This window comes from Erpetoichthys calabaricus, chromosome 8 (genome assembly GCF_900747795.2).
Source record: "Erpetoichthys calabaricus chromosome 8, fErpCal1.3, whole genome shotgun sequence".
Taxonomy (NCBI): domain Eukaryota; kingdom Metazoa; phylum Chordata; class Cladistia; order Polypteriformes; family Polypteridae; genus Erpetoichthys; species Erpetoichthys calabaricus.
In genome coordinates, this window is record NC_041401.2 from 122,888,071 (window position 1) to 122,901,248 (window position 13,178).

Consider the following 13,178-nt stretch of genomic DNA (forward strand, 5'->3'; position numbering starts at 1 on the left):
GTCCTCCTGATTGTATTGTGTTTTTTCGATGCCCAAAGGCTTCTTGTTCAGAAATAATAACTGTATATATTTTATCATGGAAGATAGGTATGTCAATAATTATTCATATGCACATCTGGCCAAAGGCTAGATTACAGTACCATCTAGTGGCCCTTCTTAGGAGCACAGTATTTATCTGCATGTTGTCTGTGTACAAGGTGTAAATGTTGTAAGTTTAGATTAGTTCCAGATGATGAAATGAATTTCACATACCGTATTTATTGTTATATGCATTTTTCACCAGTAATTAAAAGAACAATGAAAGGGAAGGCAGTAAATTAAAAAATGAAATGTCATCACATATATCCCTTAGTATCGACCACTCCCATGACCTTAACTATCCTGTTCTCAAACATTTGTCAGCAATTGAAACAGGTAAGTTAAACCATTATGAATATTTGGTAAGAAATGATTATATAAATTAACTTTTGAATAAATATTTAAAAAGAGAGATATCGTGGTACAGTGGTTAACACTGTTTCTCCACATCAGCATTCTTGACAACAAATGTCAAACCCAGTTGTTGTCAGTGTGGAGTTTACACATTCTCATGGTGTCTGCCTGGGTTTTTCTTTCAGAGCATTGAATTTACTCACCCACCCTCAAACACACACATGTCAAGTTAATTTGCAATTTTAAGTTGACCATCTTCTAAATGTTGGTTTCAGTGTAAGTGTGGGTCTAGGCGAGCTGCCCAGGGCTGTTTCTGGTCTCAGTGCTTATGGAATAGGCAGTGGTTTCTGAATTAGATTAAGCCAGACTGAGAATATTATGTTATCTTTATATATAATCTTCATTTGGATCTTGATCTTTGTTTGTCCGCGAATTCACTGCCTTGTGTGGTGTTCCTGCTGTGTTCAGTAGAGGGCAGTAGTGATGGAGGAGGAGAGGAAGTGAGGGGGAGGATCGTTGGATGAGGTTGGAGTGTGGTGATTAAAGAGGATTGAACTAAAGGAGACTACATGCTGTTTGTACTGGCTGAATACACAACACCTTGGTTGTTACTTTTGTTTACAAACACTGTCGATACCACTCTGTGTTTAGATCTGGTGTCGACACCGTGCTTTGTGTTTAGATCTGGCGTCGACACCTGCTTCGTTGTCGAGACTGTGGTTTTTTGTGTTTCTATCGACTGTTGTTGGCAGCACTTCGTCCAAATCGAATGTTCACCCACTTCTTGGAGTCGGCAGTCAGAGTATATAAGTCGGACACACTTCTGTGATTTTCCATCAGTCGGCGTTTGGAGTTCAAGAAAGAAGCATTGGTTCTTCCTTACTCTTTCGATTGCCACAAAGCAACCTGCAAGATTGGAGAAAGGTTGAGAAGAGATCGTGAGAGGAAACGACAGCGTCATGAAAACGAGACGGACTGTGAACGGAGAGAAGCAGAAATGCTCCTCCACCACCACATAATTACTGTTCGGACAGTGATTCTGAGTAGGCCGTTCCTATCGAATCAATGTCCAAGGGTTTTGTTTTGTAATTTTGTTTCCCTTATAAAAAATCATAATGCTGTGCGACGAAGGGCCTAGTTCACGACTGGCAGCCGCGTTTAAACAGGGAGCCTTTCACAGACAACTTTAACACGCGCAACGTAGTTGGGCACACATGGCTAGTTATCTTATAATGGTTTTAATCAGTATGGTACATTTTTTTTGTTATTAACTAGCTTTGTCATGGGTTAGAATGAGGTTTTTAATGTGTTATTTAAAACTGATCTTTTTTTTTCTTTATTCAAATGATTAATTGTATTGGATTGATTTGCTTATAGCAGTGTGGTTTTGACTGCTGTATTATAACTCTTCTATTGTAATGAATATTTATGGAAATGAATACAGTTTTATATTACAAACTGAATACATGCTGCATCTGCTACAGCAGCTATGAAAAGATCATTAGCAACTTTAATAACTGTCATTTCTCTACTGTACTGAGTATGAAAACCACACTAAATGATATAAAAAGGTTATTAAAGCACAAATGTTACTATATCTGTGATGCAGTGACATAATCTAGTATTTTACTGAGAAAAATTAAGTTAGAGATAACACAACATGTGTCAGGTTTCATTTTTAAGTTTGGGGTAATTGAAGCAATTCTGGATTGCAATTTTCAAATAACAGGGAAGACTAACCCCCAGAAAAGAGTGGTTACAAACATTTACGATTAAAATTTCAGTGGTTAGGGATACAACCTCCAAGGAAATCAATAGGAAGAGGATCAAGAGAAAGGTTTCTAGGTGTAACTTTAAATAAGTTAACGGTGCTACCAGGGGCAGTTGGATCAGAATTAACAAACCAACCAAAAATTAGATATGTTAATAGTCTTAATGTAGTCTGTATTAGCAGCTTTACCAAATGGATTGAAAAGTTTACATTAATCAGTTTTATTTTGGGAAACTGAAAAATTATTAATTAACTTGTTGAAAAGAGAAACAGTTAGAAGGATAATCACAGGCTGCCCCAGGACCATCTTGTGAACTTATGTTGATGTGCTGTGCAGAGTGTACTGATGTACTGCATCACAGCATGGTACTCCAGTTGCATGAGTGGAGAATAGAATTAAGTCTCTGCAACGGGTCTTCAGAACTGCCCAAAACATCAATGGCACACAGTTGCTGGCAGTTGCCATCCAGGTGTCAATGCAAGTCCTTTCACATCATTGGAGACCTCACCCACCTGACACATCATTATTTTTTTTTTTAAAACTGCTTCCTCCTGGGAAACGATGCAAACGACTGAATACTTTATCACACTAAGTAACCTCTCTTATGTGCAATATATATTTTAAGTTGACTCAATTCTAGAATGTTAGACACTTATTACACTAGATTTTTTTTTATTTACACACCTTTTAGTATTTAAGACTTAGGCCGTGTTTATAATTAACGCGATGTGTGCGCCTGTGGATGTGCTACTGCTATGCAAGTGTTGTACTGTTTATACTTGCACTCGTACTTTAAGTAAATCTGGAAGATTCCACCAGTTGGCAGTGTGAGATATTATCATGGTGAGAAAATGTTTTGGCTTCGATGTGTTGTGAATTGCCTGAAACACACATTAAACTCTGAGGACACCTTGCCACAATATCTCTGAAAAGGATGGATATTTAATGATTAATGATGTGCCCATTCCAGCTAGCACTGGGCATAAAGCAGAAACAATCCCTGGACGGGGCATCAGCTTATTGCAAAGTGAATACAAGCACTCACATACACTAGCATCACTAGCATATCTTTGGAAGGAAACTGGAGCACACTGTGGAAACCCACCAGGAAAACATGCAAACTCTAGGCAGGGAACACCAGGGATGTGACTTCATGTGAGACACTCCGCCACCGTGCCGCCTCCACATGTGTAATTATTAACAGTATTCATTATTTAAGTGAAATTAATGATTTATCTGTAAAATGTAATACAGTATACATAGTTTAATGCGTTTCATCATGAACGTGATATCAAGCATAAATCTAAGCATTCTAAAAGTGCAGAGAGCTGGAATATCATAAATTGAATATGTTCTATGTGGTAATTGCTGCTTGCCGCTGCTGTCAATGAAGGAGAATCACTTAGCGATTAACAACTGGGTTTTAAGATGATGTTTACGATGGTCTACTTCAATAATAAAATAAACCACGAGAGTAAAGTAGACATTTAGAGATTTAAGCCGAAATTTCCGCTTTAATCACATAATACACCTTTTCACTGTGTCCCTAACTTTCCTCTGTGGCTCAAATACGCCACCGTACATTCTGATGCTGTTGTGGAGGTGCAAAAAAAAAAAAAAAAAAAGACGATATTTGAGACCTTTAAAATGTATTGTGTCATTACAATAAGGAATATGCGATGTTTTAATATAAAAGTAACATGAATGCATTTGTATGTCGGCATTTTGCTTCACCATATCGAACCATTCATCAAACATTGAAGCACACACATTGATTCTGTATCATCCACAAAGCGGCTTTCTGTCACTTGTTGATGGTAAACAGAGACGTGTTCCCACTTTATCACACTGCACCCCCCCCCCCCCGAATTTTTGCTGGTACTGCAACTTGTGCACACGTCACATTAATTTCTGAGGACATGCTTAAAAACAACATGTCAAATGAACGCTGGAAACACGTGGCAGCCGTGATGCGTGAGTGTATGAGTTCTGAGCTTGAAGTATAAACTGGCCCTTAGTCGTAATATTGTTAAAGGAAAACTCAAAGAATGCCATTGTAATCTTGTTGATTGCAGTGATACAATGACAAAAAAGTCTTCTTATTTTCTTATCTTACGATCCTAATGCGTTTGAACACTATATTTGCATTATCATTACCAGTATGAATAAGAGCAAAATATTAGCCTTAGCCAATAAATATGTTGCAACATAAAATAAAACCTTCTGTACTATTTATAGTTCAGCATGAACTGCAAGAGAAAACTTTTTGCTTAACTGCAAGTCAACGTATGAAACATTTTTCATTAAATGCTGTTCAGGAACTAACAGTGGAAGATGGGAATTGAGCTCTTTTGTCAAAGATACCAAACAAAGCATTATTACTTTTACGAGCACATTTGGGAGTCGTGCAGTTCTGAAGTGGTTAGCCTCATAGCTCTAGAAAACTTGGTTCATTCCTATCACTTTTCTCTGTATAGTTTGCACATTTTGCCTTTGTTTGTATTTGTGTGTGTGATTTGTGTTTACGCGTGTTTTATTATAGTTCTTACATAGACATTAACAGAATGTCCCAAATACCACATATACCAGAAGGTAAAAATAGCTCTGCTGTTTGTAAATGGTTTGGTTTTTACCTAGGATGACAGTTCAAGCAGTACATGCAGAACCAGCCATGTGCACTTATGCCTACCTGGTAAAACGGCTTTCTGCTAAGCAAAGTTCCATGAAATTTTTGCTGTTTAACGTGGCATACTGTATGAGTGGACAAACAGCAGATGGAAGGAGACAACAGCTGCAGTGACTTACCATATTGCAAAAAACAGTTCCAGCTACTTAACTTGAACCTTAAAAATACTCATACTTTGTCAGTGGTCACATGATTACACTAACTACTAATTCAAATCACATCAAACGTAAGTTGTCCATGCAGCATAAACCCTCTGTTCATTTCACTTGCTTTCTTCTTTGTTGAATAAAAATGCAGCCTTTGGATTCTCCGAACAGACACAGTACTGAAGGAGTCCAATTTTTGTCTCAGGTCACTGGATAGCATCCATGTCTTGCAACCATATAGAAAAACAGGAAGCACCAATACCCTAAAGACTTGGACCTTCATCTTCTTGCAAAGATATTGGAAACGCCATACACTCCTTTCCAGCGACCTCATGAATCCCCACGCTCTCCCAGTCCGTCTAGTGACTTCAAAGGAAGAGTCACCAGAGACATAAATGTTGCTGCCGAGGTAAGTAAACCTCTCAACAAGTTTGACATTCTCTCCGCAGACACACTGCTGATGGCTGGTCATTAAAGGCCTAGATCTTGGTGTTTGTCCAGAACACTCGCAAGCTCAGACACTCGGGCTTCTCACTCAGTCTTTCAAGAGCCTCAATCAGAGCCTCCATTGACACCACAAAGACCACAGCATTGTCGGCAAAGTCGAGATCAGAGAATCTTTCTTCACCAACAGATGCCCCACAGCCGCTGGACCCCACAGCCCTGCCCAACATCAAGTCTATGCAAACAGAGTAGGAGCAAGAACCCACCCCTGACGAACCCCAGAATCAACTGGGAAAAACACAGAGGTTCTGCCTCCACTTTGCATAGCACTCACAGTACCAGTGTACAGGTCGGCCATGATATTCAGCAACTGTGGGGGAACCCTTTGAAGTCTCAGGATGTTCACAGGTCGATCATTTTAGTCTAACACTTTACGAAAATCAATAAAGGCTGCAAAGAAACTCTGCCGATATCCATGTTTGCACTCCAGGAGAGCTCTCACTGCCAGGATCCGGTCAATGGTAGACTTCTTAGACGTAAAACCAGACTGCTCCAGTTGCTTGTAGGTGAGCAAGTGACCACAGATCCTATTGAGGATGACCCCAGCAACCACCTTACCCACCACATTCAAGAGAGCAGTGTTATCCCCCTGTAGTTGCTGCAATCCAGGTGATCACCCTTCCCATTCCAGATAGGGATTACAAGTCCCATTTTCCAGTCAGCTGGGGTGGTTTCCAAATGGAAACAAAGATTGCTTGCAATGCAAGGAGGACAGTCGTACCACCAGAGTGGAAAAGTTTACCCCAGATTCCACAGATCTTTGCAGCCTTCCCACCCCACAGCTGGTTCACCACCTATGCAATCTCTGTTAGGTTCACAGCTAATTGAAGGATCGGCATCAAGAACAGTGGACGCAGAGAGGTCCAAAGTCCTAGCCGCTCATAGTAGCCAGCCCAGTGGGTCACAATTGCAGCGTCATCCGTAAGGACCATTCCATCACCTGCCCTGACTGCGACTCTCCGAGGAACAGATTTGGATGTGCGTAATGCTTCGATTCCTCTGTAAGGAGGACATGGGTCACTAGGCCATAGATGTTGTGTCACTTGCTCACAGATTCCTCTAAAAAATATCTTCTTATCTGCCCTGAGAACCCTTGCAGCCATCCTTCTCAATTTCCAGTACAGAACTGTAAGAATACCATAAAATATCCAAAGGTTGAGATAAATGGTAGACATTCAGCACAGGTCAGTCAGTAGACTTAAACATTTCAAACTGGACAGTACACCAAATTTTTCATTAAGATTTATCCTGTCACAAAAAAGTGCAAAGAGTAATTTTTGCTTTGTGCCCTGTCCCACCATAACCTAGGGAGTGAAAGCTTTAGACTCGTCACAAATTTGGATATCTGGTTTTCGACAGATGTGAACGTGTTAAGGTCCACTGATACCGAAAACATAGTTATCTCAATGATGGGTATGTGTCTGTCTGTGTGTGTATCAGTTTCTTGAGGACGGTGTAGAGTTAAAACGGCTAGATGGTAAAGTACAAAGTCAAAACTTAAGACTGTTATAAGATGACAGTGTAATGATTAGTTTTTGAGCCAAATTGTGCAAGATAAAGAGACATTCTAGAGGAACTCTCAAATGAAGTTTTGATGATATCCCAAGAATTATGGCAAATACCGTAATTCTGCAATTAATTATGAATTCTTCTCATCAGTTGCTATTGTAATGACATTTTTATGATCAGCCTCAGAGCGGTAAATAATTATTGAAATGTTATAGAATAGTTTGGATAACTTGGTTCCTAGGGCGCAAAGCCTACTAACTTTCACGTCCAAATTTTTTAGCAACAATTTAGCTTCTTGTTTTTAGTCAGTTCGTTGAATTGCTAAATGAAATGTGGTTTTTGTTGAACCATTTGCGAACTCATTTAGAAAAATGTAATGTTAATGGTGAAGTTAATTTGAAAAACATTTATTTTTTAATAATGTTATTTAAAAAATAAATTAATTTTGTTTTGACTACTTTATTTCTTATTCAGTGCCATGAAACAAGTGACTAAGTTAAGCAGTCATTCATATATTTTCCAAAATTCATCATATTCAAAAATTGGTTTCTCTCAGCTTTACTAAAGCTCACACTAAGCATTTACACTGGTTGTGATATACCTATGGAATATATTCCATGTTTTGCATTATAATTATTGTTTTAGTAGCAGTGTGATTGCTTTCCACTTTTCTTTTATAGTAATATTCATGTGAAAAAATATGCTTGAAAGGAAACAAATATGTTTACACTTTTATAATATAGCCATTTTTATTTGTCTATTTATGGCTCTAATGTCATTATGATAATAATAGGTTTCTTTGGTCTCAATACGATACTGATTTTCTAATTTAGGTTCTCAAAAGATTTAAAATCCCCTGTCTATGTGCAGATTACGAGTTATCCAACCAGAAACACAGTACTTACTATGCTGGTGCTGATCTTCAGGTTTTAAGGTGCTTTGAGAACATATTGAGAAATGTTGAATATTTCATTTTAGATCAAAACAGTCACAAGATCAGTTTAAGACCATATTGCATAGCCCTAGTGAAGAGTGACTCTTCTCTGTGTTCAGGTCTTGTGCCTTTTGACTAGTCCATCCTTATTTAGGGATATCTCTGCTTTCATTTCAATTAGGGGCTTGTTGGGATTTTCCAGCTTTCCTTGATTTTCATTTTCCATTTACATGCAGAAGTCAGTTTATCTGTCTAACCTGGAGAACCCTAAATATGCCCCGAGCAAGAAATGGTTTATCCTTGCTACAAGTTTACACATTATTCTTTGAAAATTAAAATAAAGTATGGCTCAAACTTATTCACTAGGGACAACCTATAATTAATTATCACATACTAGACATTATATATACAAGATATTATCAATTTTTACTCTCCACTACAATGTGTGAATTTTATTTTATCCCAAAGATATGTATTTTAGGTTGATTAGAGACTGTAATTTAGCCTGGTATGTATGAGAATACTCTATAATTGAGTTGATACGACAGCTAGCCTGTCTTGTTCAATCCCGCAGAAGAGCTACTGCATCACAAATAGCTAAAAAACGTCTTGCTGGCCATGAGAGAAAGGCGTCAGAACCCAAAGTGCATTACAGCTTTCTGTGTATGGGGTAGAATAGTCACAGACCAGTCAGAGGGCCCATGCTGACCCCAGTCCATTGAAAAAGTGTCCTTAATGGGCATGTGAATGTCAGAACTGGATGATGAAGCATTAGAAGAAGGTGGCCTGGTTTGATGAAAGATGTTTTATTTTAGATCATGTAGATGGCTGTATGCATGTGTGTTGTTTACGTGCGGAAGAGATTGCAGCAGAAGGCAGTAAGGAAAGAAGACAAGCCAGTGGAAATAACGTGATGCTCTGGGTAATGTTCTGCTGGGAAACCTTGGGTCTTGGCATTCATGTCGATGCTACTTTGACATGTACCACCTACCTTAAGATTGTTGCAAACCACATACACTGCTTCATGACAATGGTATTCTCTGATGACAGTAGCCTCATTCAGCAGGGTAATGCACCCTGTCTCACTGCAAAAATTGTTCTGTAATTATTTGAGGAAGATGACAAAGAGTTCAAGGTGTTGACTTGGCCTCCAAATTCCCTAGATCTTAATATAGTCGAACATCTATGGCCTGGAGAGCCAACTATGATCCTGGAGAGCCACAGTGGCTACAGGTTTTCATTCTAATCATTTTCTTAATTACTTACTAGTTTTGCTGCTAATTAACTTTGTTTAATTTATTTGCTATTTAAGACTCATACCCTTTAAATTAGGGCTATGTCCTGAAGGGCTGCAGTTACTTCAAGTTTTTGTTCTAACCGAATTGTTTCATGAGAAGTCATTCATTGCTGATGAAGCACTTCTTGCTAAAGTGACATTTTGATGCTTCATTTTAATGGTCTTGTTTGTTAAGGTTCCCTACCCTTAACTACTTATTTTCTGCATTTTAGTTGTCTCACTTGTTAAGATTTTGAACCCTGAATTGCTTATTTTAGTCTTAAACAGCTGAAATCATTGTTTTATCTGCTCCTTATTATCAATAAGATGTAAATGACAAAGGAACCAGTAGTTCTACATCTAGCTTGTCTCCATTTCCACCTTTGTGTATTCATTATGCACTATTTGGTTTAATTAAGTACTCTGAAGGAAACTGAAAAGAAAGTGAAGAATTGAAAATTTCTCATCTGTTTTAGTATTCAAATCACTTAGATTATACATGTATCATTACGAAGGGAAAAAAATCTGTGATATAAGAATGAACTGACATGGTAGAGTTAAAACACTTAGAAGTCATGAAATTAAATAAGATCTGTTATTAGTGAGGATTGGCTTCTAATTTAGTAACTGGGTTGGAACAAAAACCTGCAGCCACTGCAGCTCTCCAGGATCAGATTTGGTCCCTTGATCTATGGGATGTGCTGGAAAAACAAGTACAATCCATGGAGCTGCTAACATCTTGGTACAAGATACCACAGGATATAGAATCAAGAACCACATCTTGATTGGACAAAAACGGAATTTACTTGATAATTCTTTATAACTAGAATATATGAAGGACAGAAATGTGGCAATTGGAGGAAGATAAATTATTCTTTTTGTGAACAAGGAGAACTTAAATTAATAATAAGTAGTGTTGCTGATCATTGCTTAATGACTGTGTAAAGAGAAACAATGCTTTAATGAACATCGGAATAAGAAGAAAATTTTCAAAGGTGTACATGAGCTGATAGTTTTAATTATGTGACTGAAGTACAGTAATTGATTCTTGCCCATTTTGTAGGAAAATTCTTGCTGTTGTACCTTTAAAAAAAACAGGTCAGCATGGTTGAAGAGCAGGTAGTGTTTGAAACCCAAGCCGGTGTATAGTTCTTAATCAGAGGTTAATGAGGTAAAGTAAAAGTGTTTTTTTACAGAATTTAATCGTTTGATTAGAGAATAAATGTTTTTCATATGTACCGGTATTTGTTAATCCTTTCACTCTTTATTGTCAAAATATGGAGTGTAGAAAGTGGGTTAAATATTGTGGTTCTAACTGCAAGTTGGAAAGTATGAAACTAAGTGTCTTTTCAATCACTAATTCTTGGACTTCTGTTGAAGCAAAGCTGTTTTTGTTTGTTTGTTTTAAACAGAAATCTTACCAAGTGAGAGTGTGAATCAGCTGCTAGGTATCTGAAAGAGTGTGCTATCTCCATGTATCCTGAATCAACCACTGACTCTCCAGCTCGACTCTCACTGCGACAAACTGGCTCTCCAGGCATGATCTACAGGTAAAGGGATACTCAAATGTGTGAGCCTATATTTGTGATACATGTATGATTTTGAAGTACAGGAATAACAGGATGTATGAGATTCAGTAGCATACTTGCCGAACTTCTGGAGAAAAATTATTTCCAGAGGGTGTTCTGGTTTTTTGGAAAACTATGACAATCATTTAACTAAATTTAACTACTTAATTTTAGTACTAACCGCTTCTGTTTAAGTGGATTTGGGAAGTTTAGTGAGTGATGACCTGTCCAGTTCCCAATTTAAGTAGTGAACTGTCCTTCACTGTAATGTCATTAATTTTATAGCATATTTTGGCAGCCACAATTCTGTTATAAATTAAAAGAAAACCATTGCACTTGAAGTACTTACTGGTAAGAAAAATAGCACAGGTGTGATGTAACTACTATGTCTAGAAATCACCCACATGAGCTACATTTATTGGATTGGTCACCTTTAATATGAACATTTAGTTACTTATAATGTTGCATTAAACAGAGCGATTGCTCTGTAATTACTCTTGTGTGTTAGCCTGATCTCTAATTTCTTTATACTGTAGATCTTCTTAAATGAGAAGCATCTACCCCCACAAGATGTCAGTGTTGTTCTGCATTATTTTTTTGTGCCTGGCTTCACTGTTTCATCTGTGGAAGGAGTAACCTGTATTGGTGTTAGGTACTTAATTTTGCAAAGTTATATTCTAGATCAGCCAGTCTTAAGATTCCATGTTATGCCTTTTAAAATTGTTTTACTTTATTCTTAATAAATACCAAATACCATCTCATTGGGAATTTCCTAAAGTGTGTCACATTGTAAGTCTTCAGTGATTTAAATGACTATTTAACAAAACTTAAAAATTAAGAGTTACAGCTTTGCTTCTGTATGTCCTCAGCATGGGCTTATTTCTCCCCATGCCTCTAGATAATATCAGTTGAAATATTTCTGTAAAAAGTGTCTTTAGTTTGAGGGAGGGGGGGTTACCTACTGGGAAGCTTGTGTGTTGTTTCATTAATTTAATTATTGCTTTGCTTTTCTGTTTCTCTCACCAACTTTCTTATTTCCTCTCTGCCTCACCCTAACCTACCCTCCCCACCTGACTCATCACTCTCCTTTTATTCCATATCCCTCTCTTCTGTATCTTACTGGGCACAGTGCTCGTTATGGGAGCCCTAAAAGGCAACTGCAGTTTTACAGGTACCTGTTTGCTTTCTCTGATAATAAAGTCTGATGCAGTCTTTGAATATGCATGTGTTTGTGTTTATAGTTTCTTGCTGGATTGCTTGAAAAACTGATCATCTTACTCTGCTACATACTTCTGCCTTTGTCATAATGGTTGTTTCTTATCAGGACTAAATAATTCCTTCATTCGAATAAAGTTTTAAAAGCCAGCTGTGAAAGAGCATGAAGATGCATTTTAAACACTTGATTATAACTGTCAGAAATGCTGCTGCTCTCTTCCACAGTCCAATATGTATTTTTGTTGAAGGGATATCTACTTCGTTTTGAGTTACTATTTAATAGTACTCTTCATACATTTACTATACCAGTGGATGAAATGTTAAAAAGATTCCATTATGTTCAATATGTTTAATGCTTTCACTGTTGAACTTCTGTGTTATATATTAGTTCTTTGTGAGATGAGATGATGTAACCCGTTTTCATTTGAGAAAATATTTGAAAGAGAGACTTTGTTTGAAATATGCCTTTAGTAAAAGGGCAGAGCAGACTCTCACTAACAACACTCGCCAGTCTGTGGTAATTTTTCTTTATTCTTTTTATTTCAGTATGCTTGCAAAAACACAGTGTATGTTAATTGCTTTTTAATCTTTAAGTATTGTAGCAGATATATACAATTTTGATTGATAAAATAAACCCTGATGTAAAAAACAAACATTTTTAACATATTTGTTCTTACTTAGTAAAAACAACTCATATTAATCATTGATAGCTTAATTTTGGTCTTTTCTGGCAGCATCCCATGCAATCCAGAAATCAACCCTGGACAGAATGTCAACACACATGCACACACTTACATTCACCCTTAGGCCAATTAAGAATTGCCAGGTAAACAACATGCTTGTCTTTGGAATGTTGGAGGAAATCAAGATTACTCAAAGAAAAATAATCACACACAACACAGAAAAAATGCAAACTCCGTATATTCAGGAAGCAGACAATGATTCAGACACAGTCGTTTTTGCATGCTTTTTAAGGTAAATAATAGTAGTTATAATACATTGCACAGAGCATCTGACTGAAATCGGTTGACCCATCCTGTCCGCCTTTTCTCTGAAGAAAAAAAATGCCTCTCTTGTGTGTTTAGTTTGTTGCCAGTTGTCACAATGAAAGAAGACAATTAGACAAAAAATATGCA

The 13,178-nt window shown here is 37.4% G+C and overlaps 1 protein-coding gene across 9 annotated transcripts in view; it reads left to right on the forward strand.

The window, feature by feature from the left end:
* The window catches only part of kcnab2a (potassium voltage-gated channel subfamily A regulatory beta subunit 2a), a 405,095-nt gene that overhangs the window by 120,466 nt on the left and 271,451 nt on the right, over window positions 1-13,178 (forward strand). For 7 of the 9 annotated variants that reach the window (XM_051930893.1, XM_051930890.1, XM_051930888.1 and 4 more), the window contains exons 2-3: window positions 10,672-10,809; window positions 11,957-11,998. In XM_051930893.1, the coding sequence (XP_051786853.1) occupies window positions 10,733-10,809; window positions 11,957-11,998 (119 nt within the window). In that variant the 5' untranslated portion in view covers window positions 10,672-10,732. The remainder of the gene's footprint in view (window positions 1-10,671; window positions 10,810-11,956; window positions 11,999-13,178) is intronic. The other 2 variants (XM_051930894.1, XM_051930896.1) reach the window with 1 other exon arrangement.